This window comes from Aspergillus undulatus (genome assembly GCF_047715775.1).
Source record: "Aspergillus undulatus strain CBS 261.88 unplaced genomic scaffold BDV17scaffold_10, whole genome shotgun sequence".
Taxonomy (NCBI): Eukaryota; Fungi; Ascomycota; class Eurotiomycetes; order Eurotiales; family Aspergillaceae; genus Aspergillus; species Aspergillus undulatus.
In genome coordinates this window covers 381,591-398,093 of record NW_027396614.1, presented here as the reverse complement: position 1 = coordinate 398,093, position 16,503 = coordinate 381,591, and the positions used below count along the sequence as shown (strand labels likewise).

Sequence of the window (16,503 nt, the reverse complement as noted above, 5' to 3'; positions counted from 1 at the left end):
TGCTATACTATACGATTTACTCTACAGCTTTCTATGGAGAAACCCACCCAATACGATCAGGCGATGGCCCTATATCAAAGCGCACTAAAGGCGTTAACGTCATGCGGGGAAGAGCGTCTAAACAAGGCATAACTCCGCCCCGCGCGGGGTCAATCACTTTCGATCACATCTCTCATTTCCTATCCTGCCTCCTTCAAAAGAATAAAAGCTGAACCACGTACAAACGCCTCACCATGGTGACCCAACAACACGAAATCAGCGGCGGGATGCAGGATACCATCACCAGGATCCAGTCCCTTATCCAGACCAAGAAGGTCACAAAGCAAGGAACACCAGAGAGCTGGAGGTATGGAGGTAAAGAGCTGGAAGCAGAGATGGAGCGATTAAGGACGAATTTAAGATTACATGGCGGGTACAAGGTGGGTAGCGGTTACACCTTTCCCATGGTTCATTTGGGACTTAACTATAACGTGTCGGTTCAGGTCCTTGGTTGCAATGTCTTCCACTTCGAGAGCGGTGCGAATATCAACAACCCTACGAAGCGCCTACTCATGATCCCCGTGAATGGGGCGCCAACGCGGGATACACCTTCTGGTGAGCCGCTGTTATCAAATTCTTATTATTATACCGAGGATGATCAGTTACTCTTCGGCGAAGGATGGGATATCATCTTAGCGGCGTTGGCAGAGAAGAGCACTTCCTGAGAATGTGACAGCATGTACTACGGTACCTACCTAGCGATAGGACTTTCTTCATGTCTTGAGCTTTCGCATGAGACGACACTCGTTGATGTACTAGGTCTTGATTATGTACGCCGGTCCCAATCGGTAGCAGAGAGAGACATTTCACATGTATTTTATTGTGATGACGACAAAGCACCCAACCAGACAAAGCACCTTACCTGCCAGCCTTGTCTTGAGCCTATCCCATGGCATTAATTTGGTAGACATTGTACCTACTGTAGCCGCCCCTGCAGGTCGGGCAATACACAACAGCGCAAGGGTAGCCCCTAGTCTCGACTCTTCTGCAAAGCAGGAAGGGAAAGACGAACCAACTTCTGGAGCAGAGTTCCATATTTCCGTTGCATTTGCCATACGGCACATTTGTATGGTTCGATCTTGCGCCCAGGGCCACGGTGCCCGGAGAGGAGTCCGTAAGCTCAGGATGACACCATTGCTGAAAAGCTCGGTAACGATGAGGGAGACATCGCTTGTTTTGCAAGGCCCCACGAGTTATTTCCCGTTCCTGGCGTAATTGAAAGTAGCCATGCCTCATCCTCAGCCTCCGACCCATAACCCGTCAAGCTGAGCTCATGTCACGCTGCCTTGCTTGCGGGGAGAATAACGAGGCGCCATTGAATCCAAAATACCAGACGGCAGGAAGGAGGGAAATACGGACAAAGAATGAGGGATATCCCCAGGACTCATGACGTGGAGCGGCCTATGGCGGACGCCTCCAGATCTCTACTGAGCTTGGCTTCCCCAATCCCCAGATCTGTTTTGCGGGGTTGGGACTTGGAAGGTAAGGATGGCCCGGAGAATTTCCGCCGCTGGAGTATAAAGGCAAGTTATTCCCTTGGTGGTACTGGACTCTGTACACCGCTAATTTATCTTCAAGCGTGGCAAGATGTTCAACTTAATGAAAATAGACTGGAGGAGCCGCGGGTGGATAATCTTTCAAGCCAGGACAGAATTGGCAATACTGTCTGCCCCGTTCACACTCGCCGGCATTCACTGGACCTTAATAGGCTCATTCTCAGTACTCCTTATCCTCTGATCCTTGCTCCAAAGCTGAAACGACAGATCCGCCGCCCCTACAACGACCTTAACATCAAATGTCGCCCTCCAATATCGCGGCCCCTTATTATACCATCGTCCATTCTTTAGTTTCCGATCTAAATCGTTCGAGCTTATATCAAGACTGCAAACATGCTGTACTCCCTTTCCGGCCATACTCTGAGGGAGTTGATCTGGAGAATCTGTCGACATGACGACCTGGACTTTCCAGGGAAGATGCTCTTCGCCGACTTTGGATTTTAGTTGGAAGCCTTTTTTTTTATTCCTGTGTGGGGCCCGGCATGGCCCTAGGCAAGGGAGGGCAGTCAGATGTGCTCTGGAGTTGGATTTGGATCTGAGATGCATGGTGGTATGGTACCTTAATGACGAGCCATTCGACCTGGTCAATCGCGTACAAGTTATTGTGCCCTCGCACACTTGCTCTTTGAGATTTACTGAAGGTGAGGGAGAACTCCTTAACATCGAGACCACAGCACCCGAAACCTCTTCCGCACCTGGCGCATACTAACAACATACCTCCACAAACAACAACCCAATCCCAATACCAACCAACCCGCCCTTAACATCCACGAATCCGCCGAGACTCTCGCGAAGGAATTCTCCCTCACCTTCAAGCCATACAGCATAACGGCCGTCCCCGAATCACAACGAATCGCACACCTGACGAGTCTCGCGAGGGCAACAGTGGATTTTGGGACGTGGCTCTTCGCGCAGCCCGGAGGTTGTTAAGACGCTTGATGAGGGGAGACGGAGGTTGGGGAGGGGTCAAGTGTTGGTTGAGGGCGAGAGGGCGGTTTATGAAAGTAAAATCTAATATAGTCTAGGTTAGGTAGCCTCTACACGAGGCGGGAAATGTACAACGCTGGGAAAAAGATCACTATACATAAGGCTAAGTATGCTTCACTTTGACGGCGGAAATTAATGCCCCTTCTCCTCGCTATGTATGTAATTGGAAGTCCAGGCTGCGCTCCATATGCTCCGATGCAACCAAATCCAACAAATCAAATCCCATCTATCATATTCTATTACGGTATCTACTGTGTCGCCGTGCTCTTCGCCCTGCCCTTCCCCCACCGCCACGCCAACATCTCCAACAACTCCTCATCCAACTTGCCCTGCTCTGACACTGAATTCAACCCCAGACTCGAAGCCGACCCCGAATCGGTCATATCATTCACACCCACACTCACGCCCAGGTTCAAACTCTCCGGATCACAAAGCGCAAACTGCACCGTCGAACTATTCACCAATTGTGCATCTGTAACGCCCGCATCAACAACAAGTTCCATCCCGGGGACTTGCTTTTGCATTGTCAGGTCCCAGGGCGGACTTGGTGGTTTGTGTGCTGAGGTTGATGAGGGGGAGAGTGCCGAGGGTGTTGATGGCGTTGGGGCTGGGGCTGATTCTTTCTCGTGATCTTGTAATGAGACGCCCGGGGTAGGTTTTTCTTGTCGTCGTCGGGGGGGTGGTGGTGGTGGAGGCGGACGTGAAGGAGCGGGAGGACGGGAATGACAAAGTGAGGAAGGGGGTGGAGGGGGGGGAGGAAAGGTTGGTGCGGGTGGTTGATGCTGGTGGGCATGCACCGTCTCTACTTCAACGCTCACGGGGTTGCTTGGTTCGCTTGGGGTACCATCTTGAGCGGTGCTCTGCCCCTGACTTTGGCAATCGCCCTGCACAGTTTCCGAACCCGTCCCCGTCGCCATCCCTTCCTCCGCCCGCTGAACAGACTGCAACCTCCCTAAAACAGAGAGTAAACTCGAATGACACAACGTCAAATCCTCCCTCTTCTCCTTCGCCTTCCGTGCATCTCTAACCTTCCACATCATCCTGCTCCCTAGTCCAACCTTCCCATTATTCGTTTGTTCCTCGACGCGTAGCGACTCGGTTAGGACCTTGATGGATTGGACGGCGCGTGATGTATCTGCTATCGTTGAGGATACCCACTGGGATTCTGTTGGAGTGAGGCGGTGCGAGTAGATGTTGAACAGATGCGTTGTTAGGGAGAGCTGTGTTTCGACGTGAGTTGTTAGGGTTAGGAGGGGGGTTGAGGGGTTTGTATATGCGCTGCTAGGTGGTGATTTCGAGGAAGGAGGTTGTTTTGACGATGAAATTGAGATTGGTGTTGTGTTCGGTGTTGCTGTTAGTGTCGATGCTGAGGCTGAGACGGGCATTTGGGATTGGCTTTGATTTGCAAAGTCGTTTTGTGGTGTGGTTGATGTTGAGGTTGTAGATCTCGAGTGGGAGGTAAACCTCGCTTGGTATAATGGAGACTGCGGTTGGGGTTGTGCGTGAGATTGGGATTGTAAATTGACCTTGGACGACCTAGGAAGAAGACTCAAGCTGCGTAGACTGTTGAGGGAAAGACGGGATTGTTTGGCGTGCTCGCGATTGGAGAGGGCGAGATCAGTCGCCGACGAGCCCTGGACAGGTGGAGAAGGAAGTGGCTTGCTGACTTGGGGATCAGCTGTGGCGTTGGTGGGAAATGATTGACTATTGTTCTGTGCAATTATAGCTGTGGTCACTGGCATCAAACCGGGCGTAAAACTGGTTTCTGGCGGTGGTGTAACAGGGGGCGTTGATACTTTGGATAGAGGAGAGCTTCTTCGGCGGCCGGGTTCAGGGGCTTCGTTTGTGGTTCTCAAAGGAGACTGAGAGGCGGCTAGTGTATCCTGAACGGACTCTGTGCGACTGCAACTGGCACTAGCACTGGCGCTAGAAGACCTGCAGTGCGCGCTGGACGGTGAGAGTATGGTCTCATACGTAGGTGTCCGTGTGAGCAGGGGGTCGCTAGCGGCATTGCGATATACGGGCCGATGGTGTACAGCAGTCACTGCGGTCTCACTGGCAAAACTATAGCTGCCATTGCGATTTTGTCGTTGCGGAGGCTCCTCCTGGCAAATCTCGCCGGAGGATTCTAAGGGTATCTTGGGCGGAACCTTGGGCGGAGCTTTCGGGGCGGCAGTGTCGGGCTCCCGTTCTTTCGTCGGACAAGGCTCGCTGTTCCGGTATGGAGGTCTAGCTTGCTGTGCTGGAGCAATGTTGGAGGGGTGGCTGGCGCTCATACTCCGATATTGTCGCTGGCTCCCGCCATGGTTAGACAAGGGCGAAGGAGGGTGCGATCGTAAGGGGTCTGGCTGACTGTCTATCAACTGTGGCTCAGATTTTCGCAGTCGCAAGGAATCGGCGTCAGGAGCCCGGGAGGGACGCGGGGGAAGAGGTGGTGGAATCTCGAATGCAGTGTATCCGGGGACATGGCTATGATTGCTGGTGAAGCTGGAGGATCGCGAACGTGATGTAGGGTACGAGACCGATTCTGGTACTGTCGACTGCGCTGGTCGGACAAACGGCGTCGAGCTTCTTTTGACTAAGGGTTCAACGGTCTGTCGCTGTCGGTACGGTATCCGGCTACCACTGTAGCTGGATGCTCGCGAGTGAGGGTTTGAGGGCGCGCTGGAGGAGTCCGATCTTGCAGACGTGAGGGTTGACGCGTCGCTGGAGAGAATCAGGCTGAGGGGCGGGCGGGGGTGAGAGGGCTCTGATCTTGCTTTCGCCGCAGTCACAGCGGGGAGATTCAGGTTTCTAATATGTAGGCCCCCGGTTGAGCTGGGAGATTGAGGATGAAGCTGGGTTTGCGGCCTAGCAGTTGAGGCGTCGATAGTCTCGCTGCGCGCGGACGAAAACGAGCCGGGTCGGGAACTGAAGCTGAAGTCGGATACTGTGACTATAGGCGACGTCGTTGGAGCAGCTAAACTGGGCGAGTCGCTCTGTTTCTTGAATTGTTGATAGAATCGCGCACGCCCTGGGGCTGTGGCTGTTTGCTGTTGTGGCATCTTGTTGAAGCAGAGGGAATCCTCTAGGTTCCCCAAGCAGCAGTGCAAGATGCAGGAAGCAGAAGGCAGGTGGTGGATCAAGTAACCCTCAAACAGAAAGGCTGACCCCCTGCATGGGCCCTGACCGTGAGGCAGTGCTAGCGTCAGCCTGGTCGGAATCTGAATCTGCGATCTGTGATCTGCCAGTTCCATTCAATTTCCCAGCGAAGAAAAAGGTTTGAGCACCCTGAAGGAGTGGGGGCAATTTCACAAAGAAAAAGCACCCATAAGCCTAGTGCTTATTGGCGCTTCTAGACGTTGGCACCATCCTTCAGGCTTTGCGCTAAACAGATTCAATCTCCTGGGGAAGCTAATCCAGCTCAGCCTCAATCTGGCAGCAATTAGAGGGAACCATATGGCATGTGGGGGAATGCCGTGTCCAGATACGACAGCCTTGCGTGGATGCTGTGCGTGATTCTTCTGGCCCCCAACGCCCTTTGTTGCATGAGCAGCGAGTAGAAAAGTAAGACGGCGCTTTCTGAAGCCCGAGCACGGCAACTGGCAGCGCCCTCGAGCTTTCAGCCTTGTCGTGGCGTTCCTTCCGGGCCTCCTGCCTGCAAATCACCCCAAGGACAACCAATGGTGTTTGTCATTTGAAACTTCTATTCTTGTCCGAGCCACGCAATGTCCAATAATCTAAATGGAGTTAATGAAAAACCCGAGTCCGTCTCGCGGATTTTCCACCAGCGAGCCGCATCCTGAAAAGGAACAGGGCATCCACCTTAACATCGCACAACAACCCGCCCAGACAGCCGTTGAGCCTGAGAATCGGTATATTGCACCGCTCGACAAGCCTTGGGGCTTTCTTGTTTGTGGTGGGGAATCATCAGGAGCAGCGAAGCCTGCAGGCTCCAAGATTGTTGGTATAGTATGCGATCCGCCGCTCTATCCTGACAGTGATGAGCCTACAAAGCCGGAGCGAAAGCAAGGACACTCATGCATCCGGCGCTTCCAAGTACTTCCCGAGTTAATAAGCCCCTGCGCGCAATTGATGAAGACCTCAGAGTGGGTGGGTTAGCATTCCTACCGGCTGTTTGTATGATGTTTCAGACAACTGCGCCCTCACACGCTGCAAAATCAGGAATGGAAGAATCTTGAAACAGGTCTTTAGCTGTGGTCATAATGCTGCGCAAAGGACTAGAATCCAAAGGGAGAAATCGATGAGAAAGTTAGCGACTGGGAGTAGAGCCATAACAAAGCGAACATATCGATAGACTAACGACGACAAGGCTTCAAAGGGTCTGATGTGAATATGACAAGCCATACTGCGTGACCAGCTTTGTAAGTGGCCTATGTTGTTTTTTCCCCTTTTTTGCAGGACGACAAAGAAATCACCATGAAGGGAACATTCATCATAGTATAAGTAGATTGCTGTATCTGAATAATCAGAGGCATCCTCTAGTAGGCAACCGAAAATCCTGCCTGACGTTTGTGGTCGTTCCTGCTTTTTTCTTTGCGACATGGGGAACTTGCCTTCGACCTTAACTGCGCGGTAGCCGCAGAACCCGAAAGATCTGTTCGAAATCGTTCCCTACAACATTCTAAGCTTGATATCTTTTTTATCTTTCCCCTGTTTCAGATCTATCGCTGCGAAGGAGTCTGCAAGAGCTGGCAGAATTTCTTACAAGAGTGGATACTCAAATATGGATACGAGCACATGGTAGTACAGTCTGGTCCTTCAAGACTCCGGGAAACCGCTCCCGAAGACAGGTTGTCGTATTCAGCGCTAAAAGGTGAGGTAAGCAGATTATTTTTCCCAGGGCTATCGCCTAGTATGTACTGACAGTTGCAGTCAAACAATGTCACTGCACGGAAACTGGGAAGTTAGCGTCCGCGGTCGAACTCCCGCATACCCTTATATGTAACTTGGGCGACGGTTGGATGGGCGAGAAACCTGAAGCAAAAAGTACCAAGAATCCCGTCGAGCCCTATGATGGCAGTACCTGCGCAGGCGGCATGTGTGGTCCATAATCAGAAACCCGCGGTCAGTTGGCCAGTTGCTTGTGGGCCAGTGTCCTCCTTTTATACCTTGATCTTCCGCCAGCATCAGAAACAACCCTCAACATCTTCCGCTGCGTCCTGGAGTCCATCCTGGCGATGATAAGTACCAGGGTCTGATTTTGGGGTGCAGGCATTGGATACGTCGTAGCGATCTCTGGGGCCAAACGCCTAGTGGGCATATCTGACATCTCTTAGTGTTAACTGTCCGTCATCTAAAGAGAAGCATTTACCTGATTTCGTCTATGACCGACAACTCCAACATTTCCCCAGATTCCCACAGTGTCGCGACTTGACGAGTAGATATCTGGCGTAGGCCTCCCATGCCGGCCAAGAACCAGGTCCATTTAGCTGGAGGCTGTGCCTGTAGATCCCTCAGGCTCCCGAAACCAATGCACTCAGGGATCATTACGATCAAGCCAGTCACATTGGTCTTCGAATCTCTAATTCTATCCATGGGCTATTCACCCCGACGCTTAAGCAGCCGAACAGTTTTCCACAACAAAACCTGCGCATAGAACACATGAAGCTCATACATAACCCACGGCACCTTCTTATAATCCCTGCTCTCCAGACCACCCGGATGAAGGTCAGAACACTCAAGCGTGACGTAGGTCACTCTTGCCATCTCATCCGACACTCTTTCCACGATGAACTCTTGGAACCCGCCGTCCATTAGCCGCCAGGGGAGGCCGTACGAGGATGCTTTGTTTACTGCGCTGACTAGGCACGCTGGGAAGTTCCAGTATATGGCTGTGCCGGCCGTTTCAGAGCCTGATAGATTGTCTGCGATGGTATACTCGTTGGATGGGAATGCGGAGGCTGGATGAGGTGCGTCGGCAGGCAGACCTCGAGTCGTGTCAAGCTGAGAGTGCAGTTCTGGTCCTGAGTCCCAGCTATCAAGCATGAATGCGCCGAACTCTTTCCCTCTCCCGAACAAGCGGCTCCCAGGATTGAATGACATGGGCGGGACGTTTCGATCAAGGAACCACGCTTCAAGCCCCTTTGCTCGCGCATCCAAGAATGCGGTGACGAGGTTCTGCACAAGATGATACCCGCCACCTCCAGTCTCATTCTCTTCCTCCTTCATCCTGGTGCCTTTTTTTCCAATTGCATAATTTCCAATCAGCGCAATCGGGATATCAACCTGGAGCGCCACGAACGAGGGCATCCACACAGATTTGCCCTCCCCACCTAACCATGTCGACAGCAGGACTGACTTCTCCGTCCCCCACGGTTTCTGAGCCGCTGGCTCGCCCGACTCAACGAAGTTGCGGCATGCACTTAAACTAGAGACCTGGTTTATTGGTACTCGTGGGCATGTTTTGTTGAGTGTTTTCTGGGTCAGGTAGACTGCTGTCCCGCTAAGGGCGAGGATGGAGAGGACACCCGCGAGACGCGGTCTTGTTTTGATAAAGGTCGTCATAATATGCGGCGGTTTATCATTGCAAAAATCATGAATTTACCTGTCGGTTCTAGGGTAAGCATTTATAAACCCGTAGTCCCCTGGGCCGGACCCGCGCCGTCTCGAAGTGTCACGCGCTTGGAGCCGGGTTCTCGCGGTGACTCACTGGTCTGCTCGTGCTTCACAATAAATGCCGATGAGCCGGATAACTGGTTAGGGCTTAGTTGGATTGCTGAGCGGCACATTGCAATACTGGATTTTGGTTGGTTAGGTTATGGTGGTTGTGCCTTCGCAGTTTCTAGGTTTCGGGAGCGTACCACGATTCCTAGAACAGATGTCTACGTATCAGGGCACAATAGAGAAGCTGTCTTATAATGGAAATGATTAATACAAATGAGAATATAATGAGAAATCGTTGACATCTATATATACCCGGCACCCAAATAAACAAAACGAAATTACCACCATTAAATACACCCCCCAAGAACAATAAAACCCTCCCTCCCTCTACTAGGTAGGCCTCTACCACTCCTCCGGCCACCTCTCCCACTGCTCCATACCCAAACTATACCCCAGATGGAACTTCCACCTAATCCCCAAGTCCTTCTGCACGCCCGCAAAATCCCACGCCAAATTCCTCCAAACAGACATAACCGGCTCATCAAGTTTACTAATCTCACTATCAATCGCCTCTTTCCAGACGGGCCTTAACATCTCCGGCAACGACAACCCCTTCTCATCCCACGCGTCCAGACCCTGGTTATGGTTTATATACGCGATGCGCAGCTCAGAGAGCCAGTATGTCCAGATATTTCGCGCGCCGGGGACACGGCTGTCGCGGTTTCCGAGGAGGATGAGGGTTTCGATTAGGTACATGGGACTTGGCAGTAATACGTCTTTTCCGAGGTGGTATTCGAAGCGGCCGCCATGATTCCCCATTTTAGATGGACGGGGTCCAATTTCGTGCGCGCAGATAAACCGTCCCTGGCTTGGGAGTCTTCCCGCAAAACCCGGAATAATAAGTGGTGGATCCATAACGGCGAACTCGCCCTCGTTGTGCATAGGTAGATACTGACTCTTCGCATAGAGACCTATGACGATGGGGTACGGGTTATTCGAATCCTCGTGGAGATGGACGTGCGCCGTGGGAAAATCGTGGAATTCGGAGGGGTGCGGGTCGGGGTCTGCGACTTCGTCCATTTTGTAGAGGACTGGGCAGGAGTAGGCCCCGTCGCATTCTGTGAATCCGGTATTTGTTTCGGTGTTCGAGTCGAGGAGAGCATCGTACGCGGTGAAGATCTCGTCATCTTCGAACAGGAACTTGTAGTCTGTTGCCGTTATCGAGGAGGCATATGTCCGCAGCAAATGCTCGCCCCAGAGGAGGCAGCCTATGTCTTTGCTGGCGAGGGCCGAGGAGACTTTGTGGATTATGGCGTGGGAGGGGTCTTCGTAGGTTTGTGTCGACATCGTGGTATTGTAGGTATGAACCTTGTCCGAGCAAATTAGGGCGAGATGATTAGGGCGATTGCCAAACTAGAGGGGAAGCTGCTTGATGAGGGGGCAAGAAAGTGTTGATATAAAGGGCAAGGGCTTTGTTTTCTGGCCCATCGTAAAAAGGGTTCATGGAAGACCTTGTTGTCGATGGGATGGCTTCCAACTTGGGTTGTGAATGGGAAAGGTAAGAGACAAAGGGCAACTGCAGCATTGTTGCTTGATTGTAGAAGTGTTCATAGAAAGCTTTTCACATCATATGCTTTCAGTATTGTTACAGTTCAACTTATGAAAAAAAAGTAAATATCAAACACTATTACCACCCACATACAATAACTCCCGCTAACCCTAACATCTACACGTAAATGCATCTCATCTCCTAAACACCCTTCATGTTATCACTCCCCCAAAATAATCCCCTCCACAACACCCCGTTCGCCACTCCTCTCAACAAGACTAGCAAACACCCCTCCTTTCTCAAGTAACTCCCTCGGACTCCCCCACTCCGCAACCCTTCCTTCATCAAGGACAAGAATGCGATCAAAATCCGCAATCGTACTCAGCCGATGCGCAATAACAAGTAAGCTCGAATCAGTGCCCGCACGTCCAAACTCCTCACGGATCGACCGCTGGATTAGAGCGTCTGTATCCATGTCCACAGCCGACGTCGCTTCGTCGAGAACCATGATTTTCGGGTGGGAGATGATGGCGCGCGCGAGGCAGAGGAGCTGACGTTGACCGTGCGAGAGGTTCATCCCGCCGGTGGTTATTGGTGACGAAAGAGAGGCGAAGAAACCGGTTGGTTTATGGTGCATGTGCATCATTGAGCCTGACGTTGAGCCGAGTGTGCTGCTGCCGCTCAGAGATCCCGGATCAAGGGCCAGATTCGTAGTTGACCTCTGATGGGCAAGTGAAGGCGTCTGTGCGCCTGAGGCCAGAGTCGACGTATCGTCAAACTTCAAGAGATGCACTCGCTCTAGGGCATTATAGAGCTCGAGGTCGGTATGCTCCTTAAACGGATCGAGATTCGACCTGATGGTGCCGGAGAAAAGAACCGGGTCTTGCGGGATAATGGCAAGTCGACTGCGCAGCTGCTGCAGGCTTAACTGGGAGATATCCAACCCGTCAATGATGATTCGGCCTCTTCTCGCCCCAAGGAAACGGAACAGCGCCAGTGTCAGCGACGACTTTCCAGCGCCCGTACGACCGACCACACCCACGCGCTGGTTATTCTGGACAGTGAAGCTGACACCGTTCAGAACAGCTGGGAGATCATCTGCGTAACCGACTTCCAGATCCTCAACCTCGATCTTTCCCCTTGTCGGCCACGCAGCAGGAGGATTATACCCCTCCTGATTCTCGGTTTCAAGGTCAGAGTACTCAAGCACGCGCTCGGTAGCATTCATATCGATTTCCACGTTTGCGTAGAAGCGCAATCCCATCGCAACGGCATAGTTATACTGCAGAGCGAAACTCATCGCGAAGCCGGCCAGCGCTGCAGAAACGCCAGGCATGTACACGACTAGTGCCGCGGTGAGCGTAGAGAAGAGGGCGCCGACAATGGCCATCCAGAAACCGAGCCAGCGGTTGAAGAGCCAGAGGTACCACGATGCCTGGGCGTGACGGTTGATAAGGCCGTACATCTCCTTAATATACGTGTCGACTTTGTCGAAGGCGCGAATTGTAGCGAGGCCAGCGAGGCTGGAGCCGAATTTCTCCATTACGGGGCTTTTGGCTGTACTTTCGAGACGCTTGATTTCGCGAACTCCGGCGAGGTAGTCTTTGCACAGCCGGATGCAGAGAACTAATAAGGCGCAGGCGAGAATGAGGAGAATAGGCGAGACTGTAACGCCGGCAACGAGGATCCCGGCTAGTTCGAGCACTTTGTAAACGAGGTGTCCGATGTCAGGCCCGAGTCGCCAGTCGAGGAGGTAGATGTCCGAGGAGAAGCGGTTAAGGATGCGGCCGAGGGGAACAGTGTCGAGCCAGCGGAGGGGTGCGCGGAGGACGGTAGCGAGGAGGTCATCGAAAAGTTGCCTCGACGATTCGATGAAGGCGATGGCTAGGGCAAGGCAGCGAAGGGTCCCTACCAGGCAGGCGGCGGCGGAGATCCCGACGTAGACGGTGAGGTAGAACATGAGGTCGTGGTCGACGGTGATGGTCGAGACCGACTGGGTCGATGATGACGAGGCCGTCCATACGCTCACCCACCAGGACTAATAAGTTAGCATTGGCTGAATAGCACGTGAATTGATCACTTACTCTGCCCACAAGAAGAGCCATAAACGCAGCGTAGGCCACGAATGCCAGAATCCACCACCACAGCCGATTGCCCTTGTTTAGGTACGCTGCGTAGACCTTCACTGATATCGCGCCTGTCTCGCGGCTCTCCTCTTCGGTAAACTTCTTGATAGTGTGTATGCTGAATACAGAGGAGCGTCTTCCATCGCTAGCAGCGGAAAAGCGCTTGCTCTTAGAAAGATCTTCCGCAGCTGCTTCGTTCTCGCGGCGCACCTCAGCCTTACCCATCGCGTCCGTCAAGTCCCCGGTCGCTCTCAGCTCATCTGCTGTTCCAGCGTGGGTCACGGACCCGTCCTCCAAGAGAACGCAGTAATCGATTCGTGGTAGACACAAACCAACATGATGAGTGACCAATATTCTCGTCCGGCCCTGTCCCAGCTCCCCGGTTAGGGCATGCTCGTAAACATGGCGTCCCGTCTCAGCATCCAGGGCGCTAAAGATATCATCCATGACAAGAATCCCAGCACGAGAATAGAGCGCCCGCGCAAAAGAGACACGCCATCGCTGGCCACCGCTGAGGTTGATCCCATTCGCACCAATGTCCGTGAGATCCCCATCCGGCAATATACTCATATCCTTTTCCAGCCCTGAAGCGAAGACTGTCTTCCGGTATCGAGTGCGATCATACGGCAATCCGAAGAGAATGTTCTCTTTTATAGACGCGTTCTCCACCCACGGGTTCTGGGCTACGTAGGCGATGGCTGTGTCGAGGATCCAGGCGTCAGTGAGAGCAAGGTGGTCGAAGCGCTGGGACGAGGGTGGCGCCCGCGGTACTGCGACCGACCCTAACAGGACATCGCATTCGCCTAGAATGGAGGCCAGAAGCAGACTCTTGCCCTCGCCTGTCTTGCCGACAATCACGCTGAGACCCTTTGGTGGGAATCGCAAGGTCAGGTGTCGAAGAACGAAACGATCGCAGTTCCACGATTCCTCTCCATCGGATGGCCATGCCACGGTTGCGTCTTCGAAAGAAATCTTGTCTACATGTGCTGTATTCGAACTCTTCTCAGCTGAACCAAGATAGTTGTCAATGCGGTCCGCACTGACCTTCGCCTCCATGGCCTTGGAGAGCAGATCGGGCAGGCTAGCTAGCGAAGACTCCAGCGACCCAAAGATAGACAAAGCCGTGAAAGCCACAGAAGGTGAGAGATTCCCTCTGGTGAGCGCGTACACGGTCAATGCTATGGCAGACAACAGCAACGGTCCCATGATCCACACAGAGACCATGCCTGTGGTATACACCGACGTCCTCCACAGCAGCTTCAGCTCAGTCTCGCGCTTGTCCTTGATCCGGTCCTGCCATTGCTGTTCCATCGCGCCGAACTTGATTTGTCGGATTCCCTGCAGTACCTCTGTCACAGCGCCGGTCCGCTTGTCGCTTGCTTTCATGTATTCTTCTTGCGCTACTGTGTATCTTTTCGTCAGCCATGAGTTGATGGGCGCCAGGAGGACCGCGCCTCCAAGTCCAGCCAGAAGACTGGGCCACCCGATCAGACCGACAAGGAAGCCACCGGCTAGTACTAGCCTGATGATACAGGATGGAATAAGATAGGCAAATGTGACAAAATCCGCGATGCGTTTTGAGTCAACGGCCGCGAGATTGATGATGCTCTGGCGATTCCGTTCTTGCTCCTCGCCTTCCTCCGTCGCGCCCTCTTCATGCTCCCAATCGTCCTTCCCATGAGCAGGGCCTTTCGGCGAATTCATGTCCTTGCAGCGCATCGACTTCGCAAACACCAATCCCGAGAGGCCCTCATATATCGGTACCCACAAATCGGAGTAGATCAGCCACCACAGCCACGACTCGATGCTCGACGAAAGAGCCAAGAAAATACCCAGCGCACCGACCCATATCCATGCCTCTGTCGAGTCTGTCGAGAGAACCGAGCGATCCTCCAGCGTCTTCAAAATCTTATAGAGAGCCACCTGCGGCCCGAAACCGAGCACGCAAACCACCAAGCTCAAGAGACCCTGGATTGTAAGCGCCTGCGCATGGCGTCGCATCAAAGCCACCCAGAGCTTTCGACCCTTCTGCTCCTCCAGCTTTTCATGGACAGCCTCTGCTCGCGCGGCGAACGGTAGTTTGGGCAAGTCGTCGATACTTAAGCCTTTGTTTCGCGAGGAGAACGTCAGCAGTCTCGTTGCCCAGCCGTACGTGAATCGGTTGTAGGCGCTGACACTGAACTCTTGGTCAACCACCTGGCCGTCGAAATACACGATTGGTCGGCGCGGGATGACGATGGAAACCAGGGCGCGGATGCTAGCGACAGCGACTTGCGTTGAGAGCAAAGCTGTGAATGCTGAATTGATGGTGACTTTGTATCCGTTATGCCGTGCAACAATTGCTTGCGCGGCAATGGTCGTGACCGCTATGAGACTGGCCCAGAAGGAGGAGATTCCGAGTGAGTATCTCTTGACGCAAGACTTCTCGGTGAGCAAAGAGGCGGCCTGAATGCATGTCACCGACTACAAGACAAGACAGTTAGCCAAACTCCCTTTTGAACCTTTGGAGAGCCAAATATCGAGAGACTAGGGTTAGGTCACTCACCCATCCAACCATCTGCAACCACGACACCACCATTGTGCGTCTCCCTTCACCTTTCGCGCAGGTCGCGACAATAGCCTGCGCCAACGACACCCCGAACCCAGCGACCGAAAGTACAGCAATGACCCATCCCTGCCACTTCACTGCTTTCTCAAACTCCGCGACCGAATGCTCCGTGGCCTCGCCATCCTCATCATCATACCCTGTCGAAACAACCGGCGCCTCCTCCAGTCGAATCGCTCCCTGTCCAATATCCCTCGAGAACCGCGCCCATAGGCCTCGTAGCGCAGGAACACTACAGACAATGACCGCAACAAGCCCCAACACCCCAATTCCGATGACAGCTCTCTCCGTGGGCGTCATCGCTCATAGCAATGGACGTCACCGACCTCAGTGGTGAACGAACGGGTGGTGCGCAGCCGGATAGCTTGTCCGGGGAAAGATTGAATCAACGCGAAGAAAGCAAAGCCTCATATACCCTCCCTAGCACGCACACAAGGTCCAAAAGCAAGGTCACACATTCCCATTGCACGCCTGCATTCCTGAGCGAGTCTTGAGCGTCCTGAAGATTGAAAGTTCCTGCTGAGCGGGCCACACGGGTGGGTTGTATCGCCTTTCGGTACAGAATGTGATTGGCGCTTGGCGTGCCACGGGCTGTCTCTGGCGAATAGGAAGCAGCGGCTATGTGAAGCCAAGATATTGTACTGTACCGTACTGTCACGCGGACTCTGGTAGGGAGGGCTGGGCAGGGATGAAGCCCAAGAGGCATTGGAAGGCTAAGAGAGGTTATAAGGAGGGAGCTTGGGAGACAAAGTGATGCAGCTGCGGGTGATGCGAGATCAGCGCGTGCACTGGCCTCACTCTGCCGAATTGTTGCAGTTGCGCAACACCGCGGCCGAGGGCCCGCCCAGTCGGCGATATTTCTATTATCAAGCAGCAGACAGTGATCAGTGGTGAGGTCAAGAGATCAGCTTGAAGCTGTTAACGTAGATTAATAACCCTCATTGGTAGCTGTCAGTAAGTTCCTGGGAAGCTTAAAGCTTCGTGTGCCAATGGCTTCTAGCATGACCCCTATAGTTACTCCAAGTCTCAACCTCT

The 16,503-nt window shown here is 53.1% G+C and overlaps 7 protein-coding genes across 7 annotated transcripts; 1 reads left to right on the top strand and 6 right to left on the bottom strand.

Moving 5' to 3' along the window:
• Positions 1 to 179: 179 nt before the first annotated feature.
• On the top strand, positions 180 to 907 carry BDV17DRAFT_256751 (uncharacterized protein). The gene is made up of 2 exons (XM_073757107.1): positions 180 to 419; positions 483 to 907. Exons 1-2 carry the CDS (start codon positions 234 to 236, stop codon positions 702 to 704), a joined length of 408 nt encoding a protein of 135 aa, XP_073618221.1. The 5' UTR covers positions 180 to 233; the 3' UTR covers positions 705 to 907.
• A 627-nt stretch (positions 908 to 1,534) lies between these two features.
• BDV17DRAFT_256749 (uncharacterized protein) lies at positions 1,535 to 2,219 on the bottom strand. The gene has a single exon (XM_073757106.1). It carries the CDS (start codon positions 2,139 to 2,141, stop codon positions 1,731 to 1,733), a length of 411 nt encoding a protein of 136 aa, XP_073618220.1. The 5' UTR covers positions 2,142 to 2,219; the 3' UTR covers positions 1,535 to 1,730.
• Positions 2,220 to 2,632: 413 nt separating this feature from the next.
• BDV17DRAFT_256748 (uncharacterized protein) lies at positions 2,633 to 5,775 on the bottom strand. Its single transcript, XM_073757105.1, has one exon. The coding sequence runs from the start codon at positions 5,624 to 5,626 to the stop codon at positions 2,831 to 2,833; it is 2,796 nt and encodes a 931-aa protein (XP_073618219.1). The 5' UTR covers positions 5,627 to 5,775; the 3' UTR covers positions 2,633 to 2,830.
• A 957-nt stretch (positions 5,776 to 6,732) lies between these two features.
• BDV17DRAFT_15831 (uncharacterized protein) lies at positions 6,733 to 7,388 on the bottom strand. The gene has a single exon (XM_073754603.1). It carries the CDS (start codon positions 7,125 to 7,127, stop codon positions 6,783 to 6,785), a length of 345 nt encoding a protein of 114 aa, XP_073618218.1. The 5' UTR covers positions 7,128 to 7,388; the 3' UTR covers positions 6,733 to 6,782.
• Positions 7,389 to 7,989: 601 nt separating this feature from the next.
• Positions 7,990 to 9,253, bottom strand: BDV17DRAFT_15827 (uncharacterized protein). Its single transcript, XM_073754602.1, has one exon. The coding sequence runs from the start codon at positions 9,087 to 9,089 to the stop codon at positions 8,124 to 8,126; it is 966 nt and encodes a 321-aa protein (XP_073618217.1). The 5' UTR covers positions 9,090 to 9,253; the 3' UTR covers positions 7,990 to 8,123.
• Positions 9,254 to 9,590: 337 nt separating this feature from the next.
• On the bottom strand, positions 9,591 to 10,535 carry BDV17DRAFT_288927 (uncharacterized protein; the record flags this gene model as incomplete). The annotated part of the gene is made up of 1 exon (XM_073761529.1): positions 9,591 to 10,535. One exon carries the CDS (start codon positions 10,533 to 10,535, stop codon positions 9,591 to 9,593), a length of 945 nt encoding a protein of 314 aa, XP_073618216.1.
• Positions 10,536 to 10,957: 422 nt separating this feature from the next.
• On the bottom strand, positions 10,958 to 15,768 carry BDV17DRAFT_297136 (P-loop containing nucleoside triphosphate hydrolase protein; the record flags this gene model as incomplete). The annotated part of the gene is made up of 3 exons (XM_073763437.1): positions 10,958 to 12,775; positions 12,822 to 15,326; positions 15,409 to 15,768. 3 exons carry the CDS (start codon positions 15,766 to 15,768, stop codon positions 10,958 to 10,960), a joined length of 4,683 nt encoding a protein of 1,560 aa, XP_073618215.1.
• Positions 15,769 to 16,503: the final 735 nt, after the last annotated feature.